Source organism: Hyaena hyaena, unplaced genomic scaffold (genome assembly GCF_003009895.1).
Source record: "Hyaena hyaena isolate Hyena2069 unplaced genomic scaffold, ASM300989v1 scaffold_305, whole genome shotgun sequence".
NCBI classification, from domain to species: domain Eukaryota; kingdom Metazoa; phylum Chordata; class Mammalia; order Carnivora; family Hyaenidae; genus Hyaena; species Hyaena hyaena.
The window spans coordinates 1,329,585-1,348,083 of record NW_024080938.1 but is presented as its reverse complement, the minus strand read 5'-3'; the positions used below and the strand labels follow the sequence as shown (position 1 = coordinate 1,348,083).

Sequence of the window (18,499 nt, the reverse complement as noted above, 5' to 3'; positions counted from 1 at the left end):
AGATGTCACATACATGTACATGGAAACTAGCTGATGGCCTTTTTAAGGAACCATGAACTCCTAGCACATCTCATTTACTTTTGAAGCTTCAATTATTTCTCCTTTGCTGTTGTCTTTCAAACTGTGTACTGGGACCTTGTCCTAGACCTTCAATGGTATCTCTGTAATTGCCGAAGGATAGATCTGCTTGCATGTCCATCAGAATGTCTAAAACAGAGTCAAACTCATCAAAATAATGCCCTCTCCAAAAGAAGATCTCCATATAGTACCCAGGGATGTGCTGACTTAGCCATCCAACTGCTGTTGAACAAAATGGCATTCATACTTGACTCTTTATCTCTAGTTCCTCCACCCTGGCAATCAGGTACCTGCATGTTTTCCTGGATGTTGATCTTAAATCCATCCTTTTCTTTCCATCCTTATAGAGCCAACAATTTAATCCATGCCTTGAATATCACTGTAATATAGATTGCTTTATTTGACTTCAGTTTGTGTCTATTTCATTCCATCTGACACATTTTTGCCCGAACATTTTACCTAAAGTACATTGAAAATATTAGGACATTTTTTTCCTTAATTTTTTTTTCAAATGCATGCTGTTACCTATAGGATAGAGTGAAAATCTAGGATCTAATGATTCAAACTGTTTCATAATTTGGCTTTAGGTTACTTCATTGACCTTATGTCCTCTTCTTCCTTGAATCAGTTAAAATTTATCTACCACACTGAGATACCACCTCACGCCAGTCAGAATGGCTAAAATGAGCAAATCAAAGAACTCTAGATGCTGGCGAGGATGTGGAAACATGGGCACCCTACTACACTGTTGGTGGGAATGTAAACTGGTGCAGCCCCTCTGGAAAAGGGTGTGGAGGTTCCTCTAAAACTTAACAATAGAACTTCCTTATGACCCAGCAATAGCACTGCTAGGAATTTACCCAAGGGATATAGGAGTGCTGATGCATAGGAGCACATGTACCTCAGTGTTCATAGCAGCACTCTCAACAATAGCCAAAACATGGAAAGAGCCTAAGTGTCCATCAACGGACGAATGGATCAAGAAGATGTGCTTTATCTATGATGGAATACTACATGGCAATGAGAAAGAATGAAATCTGGCCATGTGTAGCAATGTGAGTGGACCTTGAGGGTGTTATGCTGAGCAAAATAAGTCAGGCAGAGAAGGACAGATACCATGTTTGCACATATAGGAGGATTAGGAGGAACTTAACGGAGGACCATGAGGGAGAAGAACGGGGGAAATAGTGGGGGAGAGGGAGAGAGGCAAACCATGAGAGACTCTTGAATGCTGAGAACAAACTGAGGGCTGATGGAGGTGGGGGAGAGAGGGGAGATGGGCATGGAGGAGGGCACTTGTGGGGATGAGCACTGGGTGTTATATGGAAACCAACTTGACAATAAACTATTTGTAAAAAAAATAAAAATAAAAAAAATAAAATGACCATTAATCAGAACAAACTAAAGTACAGTAGAGCACAACACAATCTACACAATAAAATTCACTACTGTATAATATTGGGTTACTATAAATCTAGCAATAGAATAATGAAAACTATAGTAATAATAACTATGATAATAAATTTAAGTACAAAAAAAATTTATCAACCACCCATTCTGTATTGAGCTACATAATGTGTTTGCCAAGCACATATAATATTAAGACTCACTTATGGAGCACTTCAAATTGCTAGGAGCTCCGTTAAGTCCATTTTATAAACTTACTCCTTAAATCCACAAAAGAACCCTGTGAGGTATGTGGAATTGTTAGCTTTGTTGCATGGATGAGGAAGTGAGGCACAGAGAGGTGAAGTAATTTGGCTAAGGTTACCCAGTTTGAACATATTTGAGTCAGTATTTCAACCACTGCTCTCTTTTGTCTTTTGTAGTAAATAACTTTGTGTCTTCATACATTTCATGAATTTTTGCCTTCCCGTTGATGCCCAGGTGTTCCTGTTCCACTTGAAGAAGCTTTACTTTCTCATCCTTTGTGACTATTTTTCATTTGTTGGTATCTAAAATAGATTCACTAGCCAAGGCGAAGCCACTCTAATACTCCTACTTCTGTAATCCTCCCTCTTCTCAATTTAGAGGACTTAATGTTTGTACCATTCTCTTGATACTCAACCCCGCACAATATTGTGACAAATTTTGTTTTATTTTTCAACTCTCTAGGATGTTTATAGGCACTGTTTCCTCAAACAGATTGTAAGTTCATGGAGGACCAACAAAATTTGTATATTTTTCCATGTCTTTCATATACCTACAACACAGTTGTGTATATAGGAGTTGTTCACTAAACATTTGCTGAATGACTTTTGGTCCAGCCTCTGTTAGCAGCTCTTCTTGCATTAATAATTATGCCTTGCCCTAAATACTCTTAATAATAGTATTCTTCTTAGGTTTTCTCCTTATCCTACAATGCCTTCCCTCTTCTCCTCTTCAGATTCACTTTTACTTATCTTCTTGAGCTTAGTTAGGTTTAGGGGTCACACATCCACAAAGTCTGCCATGACATCCATCTCCAGCTAAGTATCTATCTAATATCGGCTAAGTATCTATCCTCTGTATTCCCTTAATACCGTTTCTATTCCTGTGTGTCACAATACACTAAGGGAGTATACTTTTGGACCAATTTTTACATCTCTAGACTGTAACTTCTTGAGGACAAGGGCTATGTCTTGTTTAGTGTTACATTCTTAGTGCTAAACACAATGCCGGCATATGGAAGTGATCAATGAATATTGATGAAGGAAGGAAGAAAAGAAGGGAGGGAGGAAGAGAGGGAGGGAGGGAGGATAGACAAAGCAATCCTAGTATGTTTCTAACACCCTGCATAATAAGAGGTAAGATGCAGAATGTATCCATGGAAACAATACAAATATATAAATAGCCCTATTTTAGCTGGCCAGAACTTTTTTATGAACATGAATTAGCTAAGACCACAGTGCATCCTTATCAATTCAATTTAACTTTAAATACTGAGAGTGTGCTAGCAATTGCCACCTGGAAAATGCTACTTTTAATCCCATAGCTTCTTAGGTACTATGCCAATTTAGTTCTAATAATTGGGATTGCACCTCTGGTCAAACCATCATAGCTCCATGCCATGAAAGTTCTGCCTTTCAAACTCATATGGGCTTGTGTGCCACCTCTGACCTGCTCTCCTGGGCAGAATTGAAAGGACAGTAAGCATTTCTCCAACTTCTACTTCATAAGTTGGATACATTCCAACTGTTAGTGGAGAGAGACAATTCTAGATGATTCTTCCAAGCATGAGGTGTGATTGTCTCATTTAATATACTTACTGTGCTGACAGCTCTGGCCCAAAACACCTTCTATTCTACTTGGGGACTGTCCATTGTTCTCTAGTGTATGATTAGCAGATTAGCTATCATGTAAGAAGCCAGGAAAATGAACTCCCAGTAAGCCCTTCCAAAGCAAGAGTAATTCATTACTCAGCCTGATTTCCACTTAAAATGTACTTTAAGCACACTTCCAACTACAAACCCTAAATCACCCTGTGTTCACAAAGTCCATCATTTTTTATTTTATTGCATGGCGTTGGCGTGACATAATCCCTTGCAGAGCATCTCAGAGTGCTTTACAGATCAATAAATTACTTACCTGCACAGTTGAAGCAGCGTCTGCAAGGCCAGCGCAGTCATTATGCAAGCTGCCTGTCCTCCAGGAAGCAAGCAAAGCTTTGTGGGTGCCAATGCTGGGTGGGAGCAAGGGCCAGGCAAACGTATGGGTTGGGGAAGTAGTGGCACAAGCAATGATTGTTACAGTTAAAGCAGTGAATAAAATACATCAAGTTTAAGTGATTTTAAGACTAAGAGCACTTAGAAACTTGGATCCTTCAGACAGTCAGCAAATCATCAAGTGTCCAGTCATTAACCCATCAATTATCTTTCTGTCCCGGAAGATTCAATCTAGCTTTTAAAATGGTACAGCCATAAATTGCAGTGTCATGTCTTAGAAGTTCTGGATCATAGAGCCAATGGGCACTCCACAGACCTCATCACATTGACTCTCCTACCAAATAGTTGTATCTGTCCTACCAAATAGTTGTGAGAATACAGGTGTATGTGCAAATGCACACGCACACACACACACACACACACACACACACACACACTACCTCTCTGTCCGAAGCTCAGTGTAGATTTACGTATAAAATGATTAATTAATGTTTACTTTATGCATGACACCCTACCCAAGACACGTCCTTTCCTTGGGAGAGGAAATAAGGTTGTTGTTTCAGTTTCCTGGAGTCTCCAGCAGGCCAGATGGCATTGTGTACTGGGAAGATGATGTGCACTGGAATGGCACTCTCTGATGGCTCAGAGGATGGCTTATTCAAGGGAAGAGCTTAATTTGAAGAGCCCTAAGGAAGCTGGATGGATGGAGGGGCCATTAATTTATGAAGAAGTAATTTGTTAAAACTTGTGCCCATCAGACTGAAATGATACGTGTTTGCGATCCGGTCCTGATGTTGTTATAAACATGTAGCAGGTTGGAAAGGTGGTTCCCTTGAATATCATTATAATTCTATCCTATAAATATTTGTTGGGCTTTTGCTCTGCTTATAAATATGAGTAAGTCATGGCTCAGGCTATGAAAAAGGTCTTGGTTAGTGGATGAGAGATGCTAAGCAAATAACCATATAACATAGATAAGTGTCAAGAATTGGAGTCTGGGAGCTCATCAATGACACCCTTACTTTATAAACCAATTAGCAAATAAGACAAATAGACAGCCAAACTTGAGCTAAATACCATACTCACTAGTGGGAAAGATGGTACTAGAGAATTAGGCTTAGATGTGTAGCAACAATGGGCTTCTAATTTGGAACCCCAGAATGAGACAGTTACACATAGGCGAGTGTTGGCTGTGCTGTAGGGTGTACATAACCCACGGGATGCTTCCCCTGTGTCACATGCCTGAAAAAGACCACAATAGAAACTACCTTCCTAAGGGAAGCCTGGTTCCAAAACAAAAGATTGAAAGAAGTGTGGGATCCTAGTCACAATTTTACCAATTAGAATAAACCCTTCCTCTCCTTGGGGGATTAATTTAGAGTAGAGAGAGACAAAGAGACCAAATGTGTTATGCCTAATTGCTGTCCCTTCTGACACTTCCCATCAGGTTTGTGTAACATACTTTGGGAACACAGATAAGTAGAGCCTTAACTTAAGTCTGTGAAGGAGGACAGAGAGGACTAGGGGTAGGTAAAGCTGCACCAAGTGACACTTGATTTGGACTTTAAAGGATGACTAGAGGGGTGCCTAAGTGGCTCAGTCAGTTAAGCATCCTCTTCTTGGTTTCAGTTCAGGTCATGATCTCACAGTTAGTGAGTTTGAGCTCCACATCGGGCTCTGTGTTGACAGCATGGAGCCTGCTTGGGATTCTCTCTCTCTTTCTCTTTCTGTCCCTCCCCTGCTCTCTCTCTCTCTCTCAAAATAAATAAACTTTAAAAAAGGATGGCCAGAAGTTTTCCAGGAAGGACATAAGGGACAGCATAGATTCCAAATGTGTGATGTCCACAGGGAATGTCAGTGGAAGCATAGATTGATACCTGATTCTGAACTGCCTTGTATGCTGGCATAAAGAAGATTGTATATTTTCAGGTAGGCAATAGAGATCAACTGGGGGTGTTTAGGCAGAGATGTGACACAATCAGAACTGCATTATATAAAGGACTCTGAGTGCAGTGTGGAGAATGACTCGTGGATGTGTGTCAGAGGTGGGTGGGGGTGAGAGTGGAGAAGGAAGCAGGTGGAGGCTGGAGTTATTGCAGTATTGCAGTGGAATCCATTCCCATTCGGACTCCATGACTCTGTGTTTAAATAGGAGGAAATAGAAGCTAAATTCAAGGTAAGGTAATTCTTTCATGTTTTAGGTAATTCCTCTAATTTCTCATCACTTACTCCTATAGTCCCAATATTTCAGCCCCTGGGCTGTTCTGCCAACTATCATTGTAAGACATCAAAGAAATGTTTCAGCAAGAGTTTTATTTCCCTCTTATCTGTTTTGTCTCTACAGTATCTCCCAAAATTGTAGAGATTTCTTCAGATATCTCCATTAATGAAGGGAATAATATCAGCCTCACCTGCATAGCAACGGGTAGACCAGAGCCTACAGTTACCTGGAGACACATTTCCCCAAAAGGTAAGAGAAGAAATTGAATTGTTGGCCATGGTTAGAAGGTCATGGCACTGTTGACTTTGTCCAAAGGGCCCTACGTTTTTTGGTATCCTGATAACAGTATATTCATGGCTCTGCAGAGAATATTGGTGATCTCTGCAAGACAGGAATATATTCCTGTAAGATTTCAGAAATCAAATTTGAGGATTTCTCGAATGCTGGAGAGATTAATCCCAATTGTTTCTGGGTGCAATGGTGGTTACATGTTCTGGGTGAACTTTATTTGTCCTGTTTGATGACGGAACAATCAGCATTGGTGTCATTGTCCAGGTGGTTGTTGTAAGATACTAAAAACACAACACACAAGGATGAAAGAAAGCTTTGAATGGCCATACTCCTAAAAGGAACATGTCCAAGTCTGCCTCCTCAGCATTGACAAATATCTAGTCCCTAGTCCATGAGCTATTTTTGGGTTTTGTTGTTTTGCTCTGATTAATCTTGGATAACAAATATAACTCAGTGTGTGAGTAAATGCAAAACTTACTTTGTCTAAATGTCTAGATATTTTGTAGACCAAACTAAGTGTTGTTTTGTGCTTTCATGGATTAAACGTTAAACCTTTAGAATTTAAGGGGAGATGCCATTTATCATTAAGCTAGCTTTTATGCAAGGTGCATTAAATTATTTCATTGTTTTAAAATACGTACTGAGTGCTTATAATAGCCTAGGCACTCCGCTGAGCACTTGGGATATAGCAATAAAGCAAAACATATCAGTTTCTGTTCTCATGAGCTTCCATTCTCAGGAGACAAGTGACAAAAAAAAAAAAAATGAACCTACAATATAATAGGTGATGATAAGGATCAGAAAATAGAGCAGTATACATTGACATAAGAACTCGAGTTTCTGTTGGAGAAGGCCTTTGAAAAGGTGACATTTGAGTAGACATGTGAATAAAGATGTTGTATTTCAATGCTTATTGCTGGTTAATGTGAGCTATATTTAAGTATATGTGTGCGTGTGTGGGGAGTCTATGCATGTATGTATGCATGGAGTTATGTGTACAGCTGAGTACTACAGGCTCAAGGATTCTAGAGGAACCATAGTAGTGGATATCTGCTTAGTGTTGCATGTGGGACCCCCAAAAGTAGACCCTGACAATGTGATAGGCGTATAAGAAGTTTATTTAAGGGGCTCTTGGGATCAACTTCTGTGAAAGGAAAGGGAAGGAAGCAGGGCTGGGCTGAGGGAGAAGCTGAGTTACCTGAAGACCAGTGGAACATCTCAGCTGAGCCTGTGGAGAGTTCTGAAACCTGTGTTACCCTTTAGCAATGCTCTTTATTGAGGTGGGGGACAGCCTTTTCTACCAGTAGAACAGCCTTGGGATTTGGGCTGTCCCCGGAAGTGTTGTGACCTTGGACAGGCATCTCTCTTTACATGAGGCAGTCTGCATAAGGGACTGCACCAGAGAGCTGCCCGCCAGCAACACTTCTGTCCCCTGGAGCAGACATCCTCTCCTCCTGAAGATGGCAGAGTATCACAGTATCCCCTCCACTTGGACATTTAAATGAAATCAGCTTAGGACTATGAATAGGCCCTCATTCTGAATTCCCTCTCCCAGACAGAGACAGGTATTTGACCTGCTTGAGAATCTCAGAGAAGTCATGAAATTTTCAGTGTGTTAAGCCTGAATTGCAAGGAGCTATCCCATGCCACCATTCCTGATGCTACCACTGTGAGCAAAGGGATCAGAGAGAGGACTCACATGTCTGCAGTTCTCTCGATTTGGAATGGCCTTACAACTGGATTGGCCCAAAAGCTGGAAGAAGGTTTCCACTGTGAATGAGGTCACCAGTGAGAGAACGTGGCCCTGGGGCACCCCCAAAGGAGGGGCCATCGAAATGGACAGACTTTCTAAGTTCACAGTGCACGCCATTCATCACTGTGTAATGCTTGTCCTCAGTACTACTGGATGCCAGGGTGCTCTGGGCCTTTAAAATCTGTGGAACATTCATCATCCAGGGTAGACTCACTTTCCCTTATGTAGAGAACCGCTGGGCCCCTCCTTCTTGCAGGTCTTCCTCTGTCTCCTGCCTGGTATCTTCTCTGAATTTCTCTCCCGGCTCTTTGGCTCTTCAGCTCTTTGTCCTTTTCTAATTACTCTCCCCACTCTTTCTCCTCTGTACATCTCCTTTTGTCTTGCCCTTTTGTGCATTCTCTTTTTATTCTTTACTTTCCCTTTCTCTCTCACCCTTCTAAACATTTGTGCATTAATTTCATTTCTCCCTACATTTTTTCCCTCTTTCTCTTTTCCTCACAATTACCTCTGCCTCTCCTCTTGCATTGGAATCCTCTTCCTTTTATCTTGCTGAATTTCACACTGGCGTACCTTAGAGTCCCTTTACCCCTTTTGTGGCCATTAAGCAGACTCACTTCCCCAGGGGACTTTACCTGAGCCTGTGGCAGATGCTTCCATTTTGCTGCAGTTTTGGCTGCTATGGAAACAGAAGATGGATCAAGGAGAGAGGAGAAGGATAATCCGAATCTACCTGTGGATCAGAGTAATTTAGATGAACAGCCTTTCCAGATCCCTGGTCCAGATTAGCTATCCCAGATTCAAACTGATGAGACATGCCAAGCATTAACTAATCACCTCAGAACTCACCAGAGTGCCACATTCCCAGTGACTGATTATTTGGAGATGAGAGGTGTCAGTTGGCTGCTGCCAGATCTGAACTGAAGCTGGAGACCCTTAGCAGTAAGATCCTCTCTTTCCCCACTAAATATTTCCAGAAGAGTACTTACTTTAAATAAGTTGGGACAGGCTTGGGGTTCCTTGGAGAAAAAAGATGTGCCACATCTTAGCAAATCCTCCAAAGGCAGAGGGCTCTTGTCATCTTTTGTTCCATTCTGTGTGAGTAGATCATGTTTCAATCTGGATGGTTTTCACACGTACCCATAAAATCCCTGAATGGATAGCTGATGGAGGCCAAGCACTTTGGCCACCCTGATGGCTTCATTGCATTTTTTCCCTTGAGACTGATGTGTTTGTTTTGTACATTTCTGAAAAATCCTAGTTTCTTCCATCATAACTCATATGGCGCTGCTTGCGATGAACTTCTAAAAACCTCTTTGGGATGTGTTTTCCCAGATTTGACCCCCTTTTATGTGGAAAAGGAGAACAGAAATGTTAACCACCTTTTTAGTAATGGCTCATGCATTTTGATACGCAGCCACTTAGGAGTGATCATCTAATTGGAAGTAGGGTGCAGGTGGGGTGGACTTGTCCATGAAATCATCTGCCTAGCACTTTACATCAGATGGAGAAAATGTCACTTGTTCACATCCAAGATGGAGAGGGAGATGAGGCCTCCCTAGACACACTGTGCTGCCATTAATCATGGGAAGTAGTCTTCTCTTGCTACTGTAAATATGTCTTCTAATTCTCCTCATGAGCTTACCACTCCCTAGAGTTCGAGTAGAAAGTGCACAAGCTTTGTAAAGACACTTGCCCTCCTTCTGCACACCTGTTTTGGAGTGTACGGGTTTTGCTTACACCTGCATGGGCCTTGGTCTTTTCAGAAGAAGAGCCCTCCTTTCACCGTCTCACATGGAAATTCTACCTGGATGTGCACAAATGTTCTGTTGGCCTCTTACCAATTCTGTGTAAATGCTAGCATCCTACCCCAAGGGCCCAAGGACCAGCAGTGGCCCCTATCTTGTACGGACACATTCCCCATTCATTGCTCCGTGCCTTTTCTTTTGTCCCCATCTAGGCATGCAATAATTTATTTTAGCACAGCCTTAAGCTCTAGTCTGTCTATGTACAAAAGAATACCTTTGATGTCCTCTGTTCCTCTGAGTGTTCTGTGTATCCTAAAAGGTGCTTTTTAGGACTTCTCTCTTCTTGGAAAAGTATTCTGAAAACCCAACAACAATCCAGTTGCTGTTGGATTGTAAGAGTTTTAGAGAGAATGGTAAGGTTCCTATATTGCCACATCCCCAGGAGCCCAACATGGAACTCAGGTGAAGACATGAGCCAGAATACTGACATGCAGGTTCCACTATACCTACGGAACCAAGGATCATTGAGCGTCCTGATGCAGCTGCCTTCTTGAGTGTGCCTACCTCCACCTCTCTCCCCTCAAATGAAACACTGAAAATAAAAATCTCACCAAGGCTATTCAAAGAATACTTTGTATTCAGATGTTGATTGGGGGCTCAGTAAGGTCCGGTGAGCTGTTTACAGAGATGTCCTGATTTCTGATCCCTGAATGCTTTGAGACCTACATCTCTTTGAGGACCTACATCTCACTTTGTTTATTGACCTTCTAGCACAATGCTCAGCACCCAGAAAGCATTCAAGAAATATTTGTTGATTCCATGAGCAAGCACATACTTTTACCAGTGCCCCAGAGAGACATGCTTGTTTTCCCATTTCAAAGACTTGATCCTGATCCTTGAGGGATTCTCCTCCACTTTGATGTTGCTGTTGAGACCTGAGTGTTTCCTGCTCAAACTCTGCTGGGGAATTTCCAGGACATTTTCCCTGTCTTCACAGGATTGTCAAGCCTTTCCGAAGTTCTCCTACTAGGAGACCTGCAGTGGCTGGTCTTGACTTCTCCTTAAAGGAGAGAGTCCTTTTCATGTACTCTTTTGAAAAAGCTGAGAAGGCTCACAAGTGACTTTAAAAGTGGATCCTCTAGTGAGCTCCCTTCCACCCTCATCACTGCTTCACTGTTGTCACTCTCCTGATAGGTGTGTTACTCTCATATGTTCTCCATGTGGCCTTTCTGGGTCTCTTGATCCTTTTGGTGTCTTACTCTTCCCAACCCCAATTGTGCCTGAACCCTCAAAGGCTCCCAACGGTTTATAAAATAATCCTGGATGTTGTCAGGGAAAGTTATTTCAACCGTATATGAAAATTTTCTTCTCCTCATTGGTTAAACAAATAAAAATACAAAGAAAGAAATCAGTATGAAAAAGAAATATTAGTTTTAAAATTCTCCCTGCTCCCAAGAGTATGTTGGGAAATTTAAATGGGAAAGAGATTGATTGGTTTTTCTCAGGGCCATATAAAGACTCTGGGTGCAAAATTAGAGCAGGACCATAGATCTTTTGGGTTCCAAACCCAGCCCCTATTGTAGAACACTTCCCTTTCAGTGTGCAGTGTGAGCAGTGGACAAATACCTGCAAGACTAAGCAAACTTCCTCTTCCAAATATCTTCCCTTCCCACCTCAGGTCTCCTGCTCTACTTGAAGAGGTCTGGGGGTCAATTGGGTTTTCTGGACCTTGTTTCTCATAGTTTTAAAAAGCACCAAAAATCTCACCAAGTTGGTGAGGACAAAGTGACCCTTGGATGGAAGCTCTTCTCCTTGTCAATGCCCTGAGTCCTTCCTTCCCCCACCCCCACCATGCCCACCTATCTTCCCATTTGTCAGCACTGACAGGTCTTCCTCCCCAGCCAAGCAGGACACTGAAGCACTAATTGGCACTGGAGGTATCACAGCTTGAGTTCAACCAGAGCTGGCAGGTGCCATGACTCCAGTGACAGCTCTGTGAAAAAGTGTCAGGAGCAGAGCTGTGGCATGCCATCGGCTGACTGCAGCACCCTGGCACTAATGAGCAGCCTGTCAGCACCAGCATCAGGGGCCCCATGTGGCAAAGAGATCATTAGGATGGCAGATGAGAAAAACTTCAGCAAAGAAGAGCCGGGGTTGGGAGTTAAGGAGGACAAAATGGAACTAAAGGCCTCTCCTTACCCACAGACAGTTATGACCCACCAGGAAAGGACCAAAATAAAACACAAGAAGGAAGGAAGGAAGGAAGGAAGGAAGGAAGGAAGGAAGGAAGGAAGGAAGGAAGGAAGGAAGGGAAGGAAAAAAGAAGAAAAAGAAACAAAGAAAGAAAGAAAGTAAAGAGAAAGATGTTTATAAAAGAGCTCTGTGCCAACTTTGACAACTCTTGGAGTCTCATTTTGCTTGGGTTGCCCTGTAATTAATTGATACAGACCACAAATGTTTTCTGCAGTAAGCCAAGGGGGGGTGGGGGTGGGGGCTCAATGACTAAATTAACTCTCCAGTCATGGGTGCCCATGCTATGAAACCAGGGAGTAGCCTAAGTTCTAAAGAAAGAGGGACCTGAGGAAAAAAGAAAGCATTGGAATCTGTGGTTTTTTGCTACTTTTCAGGGCAGGCTCCCTGCCCAGGGAACCTGCTGAGCTTCCAGCTGCCTGCCTGTCTTCCACTGGAGTATGAGAATCTAAGAGACACAATTAAGAGAAGTAGCTTTTTTTTTTTTTTTTTTTTTTTTTTTTTTTTTTTTTTTTTTTTTGAGGTGGGTTTGGGAAGCAGCCAGTGTGTCTGCTCTATTTTTCTGCTTCCTGAGGGCAGGTGTGAATTTTCTAGCTCCATTCTTCTGCCTCACGCNCTTCCACTGGAGTATGAGAATCTAAGAGACACAATTAAGAGAAGTTTTTTTTTTTTTTTTTTTTTTTTTTTTTTTTGCTGTTATTTCATCCCAGAGGTGGGTTTGGGAAGCAGCCAGTGTGTCTGCTCTATTTTTCTGCTTCCTGAGGGCAGGTGTGAATTTTCTAGCTCCATTCTTCTGCCTCACGCTTTATGGAATGTCTGGCCTCTGAGGTTTTGGTTACCTATAATGGCTCCATCTCTTTGTGGACGGAGGCAGCTTGCTACAAGGTGGCCATCTGTCTGAAAGATATGGCCCTTGAGAGCAGGTCCAACTAGATTTGAAGTGGCCTCCACTACTTACCAGCTAGGTCACACTGGGGTAGTGATAAACCTTTCTGAAGATGTGTTAATTTATTAATGTGTTCTTTCTTCTTGGCATGCCATCAAGAATTTTCATTATTTGGTTCTGGACCCCGTTCCCCTACACACTGCAGTTACACTAACAACTTGACATTTCCCATATGGTTGATTCCTTACCTTTGTACTCATCAGCTGGTCTCCCTTGATCATGTCCTTGCATCTTTGGGATAGAGTTCTATTCATGCTTTAAGACCGTGCTCAAATGCTACCAGTCACCTCTGGTGATTTTCTTCAGACAAAGTGAGTTACCCCTTTTTTGAGGTCCCACAGCATTTTGCACACATCTCTAATGATGGCAATTCTTACAGTGACTTGTAGGCTCAAAAAGCCTTCCTTTTGTCCAAAGAATCAGGGAGTGCAGGCACAGTTCTTATTCTGTTTTATTTTATACTCAGTGTCTAGCACAGAACCAGATGTTTACAGGCTCTGTAAGTGTTGAACCAAGAGGTATCCACTCTACAGAGAGATAGAGTATTTTTCACCCTTTTAAAAAATTTAGTCTTTCTGGTACATACTTTAAAACAAAAGTAATTTTAGTAAGTAAAGGGTAAGATATAGGAGCTTCATCTCTTCACGTCATTTTTTACTGTCTATCGTGTTTCCCAAACGAATCCAAAGAATTTGTAAGAAAAGGTTCTCCTCAGGGCACCTGGGTGGCTCAGTTGGTTAAGCGTCTGACTTCAGCTTAAGGCATGATCTTACTGCTGGTGGGTTCGAGGCCCATGTAGGGCTACAGCTCAGAGCCTGGATCTTGCTTTGGATTCTGTGTCTCCCTCTCTCTCTCCCCATCCCCCACTCGCATTCTGTCTCTCTCTCAAAAATGAATAAATATCTTAAAAGAAAAAAAAGTTTCTCCCCACTGGTTTGCCCCCAGAACCAGACTGGACACTCTTCATAATACAAAACAGAGATAATACAACCTTCTTAAGATGGATGCAGTGAGGATTAAATGTGCTCATCAGTCCCAAGGACCCGGCCCCATAATTACACATAGTAGGTGCCTAACAATGTGAGCTTCCATAGCCCCAGCCAGCATCTTGCTCTCCCTGCCACCCATGAGACAAGAGCAAAAGGAGAGGAAATTAAAATTCTTTTCTCTGTAAGGGTTGAATCCTTACAAAAGCTGAAGCTCAGTCAGTTGCCAGAATGGATAGACATTCAAAGGTGCTTAATCAGCACCTCCCTCACCCCCCACCATTTTCTAATTAATATAGGTGCTTGATTAAAATTCCCAGAGTACCCCCAAGTAGCTATCCCAGGAGAACCAAGTAATTGCTATTGCAAAAGATATTACAGTGGTCATTGATGGTGGAAGAAAAAAAATAATTGCATCATAATTGAAAGTGGCAGATCTCCTGCCCAGCATAGCAGCAGAGCATACGGTATTAGGCCCAGCCTATACAGAGAAAGCCATTTATTATGATAAAGATAAACCAGTGGCACAACTTCAAGTCTGGGGCAAAGTGATCCAGAAACTCGTTAAGCAAATGGTTTAAACACAGAAAAGCAGACCAAGGTGAGAAGGAAGAAAGCTGAGAAAGACATTTACAGATGACTTTTTAACTCTGTAGTTCTTTTTAGCCATAAAATTACAGCTAGATAGATACAGTTAGGGTAAAATTTGCCAATGTCAATAAGCGTTTTTGTAAGTTTAAAATTTATGATCTGGTTTGAAGCAATATTATAGCTGTGCAACTTCCTACTTCAAAGAAGAGGAGAATCATAAAAAGACTAGTGGAGAAATTAATGAGTTCAATGTGCCTGGATTGAGAACATATGAAATCAAGCCTCAGTCTAGAAACCAAGGGCAGGAGTGCATACCACAGACACTGTTTGTGGTTTTACCCAATTATTTTAAAGCCCTTGAAAAATGTTGTAGAATCAGACGTCTGCTGAATTCAGACATTGCTAACAGCATCCTTCCCCACACTCTCCTGAGTCTGGCTATTTATGCTGGTACTTGGTGACCGTTACTATGCAGAATTGTTTTGATAGAACACAAAAAGAAACACAAAAGCAATAAGATTGTATCATCTTCCCCACAGATGCTAACCAACCCTGGCTGAATTAGATGCAAAGGGTTTCTTAAAATGACAGCACCTCTGGACCAAAAGACCCCATTTGTGATGAGTACGTGTATCAGGCCGCTCTACACGGGGTCCGAGAAGGGTCTCAGCAGGTCTTCCCCATCTACCACAACCACAGTGACCTTTCAGCTATCACACCCCTAGAGATCACTTAAGGCTTTGGAGTTCCATACCTAGGATCCCCCAAGAACTGCCATACCAGTTTGGAAAAAGTGCTCATTCCAAATGTCCTTGTCACCAGCAGTGTGAAACGTGTCCCATGACTAGGCTGCTTTACCAGTGAGAGAGGGAGGCTTAGAGAGGTCAGGCTAGTAAGTCAAGGTCACACGGCTCCAAGTTGCAGAAATCCAACCCCCGGCAGTATCTCCAGAACACATGTGCTTAACCACTGTTATATAGCACCATTCTCAAAGGCTGGTTCCTGTACTAGCAATATTAGCATCATCTGGCCTATACTGCGGAGCTAAGATAGGACCCAGAAATCTGCAGTTGAGTAAATTTCCTAGATGATCATGATCACCCCTGAGTTTAAGTACTACTACTGTATAGTAGTTGCCCCATGCTGGGCACTGTACCTTATATACCTCATTACAGTTAAATCTCACAAATGCCCTAATAAGTAGACATTATTTTCATTTTAGTGATAAATAAATGGAAAATTGAGAGGATAATTTTCCACAAATATGAAATGGCCAAGGTGAAATTCAAATCCTAGTCTTTTTTACTCCAAGATCTATATTCTTAACGTGTATTGATTTCCTGCCAGATTTCTGACCCATTGCTTCTTCTGGATCTTCTGGGATATGTATACTCTCTGGGTTCAGACCTCCTGCCAGCCCAGGGCTTCTGGTTCTTGGGTCTTCCACTTATTTACAGCCTTCTTGCAAACTCACCCACACTCTTGTTCAGACACTGGACTCCAGTTGGGACACTGTGCTTGGCCTTGACATTCTGACTCCCCCCCCCCCCCCCGGCCCGGCCCCGGTGATCTGTGGCTCCATTCAGTGGATCTTTGCATGAATACCTCTGAGCAAAGGACAGAGGCCCAGCGTGGAGAATTGACCTCACCTCAGTTCTCAGGTGAGTTCTCTTCCTCCCACTGAGTCAGCCTTTGTGAGTTGTACGCTCTCTCACTCTTCCCCCCTCCAACTGGGCCAGGACTCATGACAGTGATGCGGCTGCTCTCTGACTTGATTTATTTTTTCTTCATGTTAAATACTATCATTCACTCACACAATGGTATGCCTTCGGCTTTGATTGTTATTATTAGGTTGTTTTACACTTTAACAGCTTTAGATATGAAAAGAAATTGCTGGATTCCAGGGTATGTTTTTCATTATCTGACTCTATTCAGTTTCCCTACGTGTCCTTGTGGTATTTGGTGTACTTTATCTTCTCAGTGGTATAAAATGCTTTTACTATTGGAGTCAGGACAGTTGGGAAGGAATGAGCAGAATATCAATTTAGTTCCTCTCAGATCAAAGAGGCTCCAGCTTTCCCCCTGGCTGGACTTCCCAGGTTCTCCAGGTACTACCTCACACTTAGGCTGGTCAGATCTTTGAATTTAGGATGATGAAGAAGTAGTTCTTCCTTTCCTAGGAGGATCATCTCAGCCACTGCTCCCTAACAGTGATGGATTCCTCTCTTCTCACTCTCTCCCCTCGCCCTGAAAAACAAATCCCTCTTCCCTCTGCTAATGGAGAGTTAAAAGGAATGACTTTGGACTTTATCATTCCTCCATAATGGATTCAGAACTCCTCGTATTTAACTGTCCTGCACCCAGGAGACCTTGTGTTCCTTCTCTAATTTCTTGCATCACTGCTTTGCCCTCTATTGAATGGTTCACTGGGGTCACTGTGGTTGAAGACATTTGGCCAGTCATCTGCATGATAGAGAAAGACAAATGGCTTTCTCCCATCATTGATTTATTTATGCTGTCACATACCATTCCAGAAAAGGATTTCATCAGAGAAGGTGACATGGATTCCCCACCACCCCCAGGAAAATTCCTTGGCAAAACAACTTTGATTGTTCATGCATTACTCGAAAATTTCTTCTTGAGCACCTTCTGTCTGCTAGGCAACTGTTCTAGGCAGTGGAGATGCATGAATGAGCAAAGGAGACAAAATCCTGGCCTCATACAGCTCATATTCTTGTGGGAGAGGCAGAAAATGGGCTGATGGATACATATACCTTATAATGCATTATATGGTAATTACTGTGGAAAAACTGATCAGAATAAAAGGCAAAGAGATTATCAGCATGTGTTTGGGGGTTGCAGTCTTTTTTTTTTTTAAACAAAATCTCCTTTAATTCTCAATGTTACTAATATTTCAAATGTAGTGTACTAAGTAAATATTAGTTTTCTTATTTTTATGTCCATATTCACTTGTAACCAACATGAAGATTTTTAATGTGATGGGGGAAATTTTTAAATCCTAGGAAAAGCATATTTTTGTCATTAATTGTTAAGATAACTTTGCATGTTTTAAGCTTATGTGGGTGTTATAATCTTAACTAACATAGACAGGGATGGAGTCATTAGGAAGACAGCCCAAGAAATTTGGGGGAGGATACTGGGATGACTCCAGCAAAAGCATTGCTGGTAAGGGTGGTGGTAAATACAAAAGCCCTGCATCCGGACACAGCTGCCCCATTCAGGGTCATTCAGGAGGCTGGGGAGACACCAGAAGAGTTATGTAATACATACCTTCCTCTCAATAGAATAGACGTTTCATGAGGGTAAGGAACATGCTCTTTCTTGCTTACTACTGTGTGCACCAATACTTAGCATGTGTCTGTCAAATTACAGACATTCAATAAGTATGTTTTCAATGAGTGAGTGAATAACATCAGCATGGGGTTATATAGTAAGAATAGTTGAGCAAGCATGCTGGAAGCATACAAGGTTCAGATTAGAAATTATGGTCCCTTAGGGTGCCGGGGTGGCTTAGTCAGTTAAGCCTCTGATTCTTGATTTTGACTTAAGTCATGATATCAGGGTCCTGAGATTGAGCCCTACATCAACCCCCGAGTCCAGCTCCATGCTAGGCGTGGAGGCTGCTTAAGATTCTATTTCTCCCTTTCCTTCTGCCCCTTCCTCATTAGTGTGCACACGGGTACGTGCGCTCTCAATAAAGAGAGAGAGAGAGAAATTGTGAATTGTGTTTTTTTCATCAGTGATTGCAGGTATTGGAAAATAACATACACCAATGACAGTGATAGAATATGGCTGAAGGGAAGGTTCATGGAGAAGAGGGGTCCAGGTAGCTGACGGTGCAGGTGCCTGACAAATCATCAAAGGAAATGTTGAAGTCACCCGAGGGGAGGAGAATATATTTTGGGATTAAGAGATAATTGGGGCTGGGGGACAAATTGCCAGAACCTGGTGATAGGGTTAGAGTTTTCTCCAA

At 42.1% G+C, this 18,499-nt stretch overlaps 1 protein-coding gene across 4 annotated transcripts in view; it reads left to right on the top strand.

Annotated features, from left to right (window-relative positions):
• NTM (neurotrimin) overlaps positions 1-18,499 on the top strand; it is a 406,021-nt gene that overhangs the window by 289,374 nt on the left and 98,148 nt on the right. For all 4 annotated transcript variants that reach the window (XM_039248224.1, XM_039248223.1, XM_039248222.1 and 1 more), the window contains exon 3: positions 6,067-6,192. In XM_039248224.1, coding sequence (XP_039104155.1) covers positions 6,067-6,192 — 126 coding nt within the window. The remainder of the gene's footprint in view (positions 1-6,066; positions 6,193-18,499) is intronic.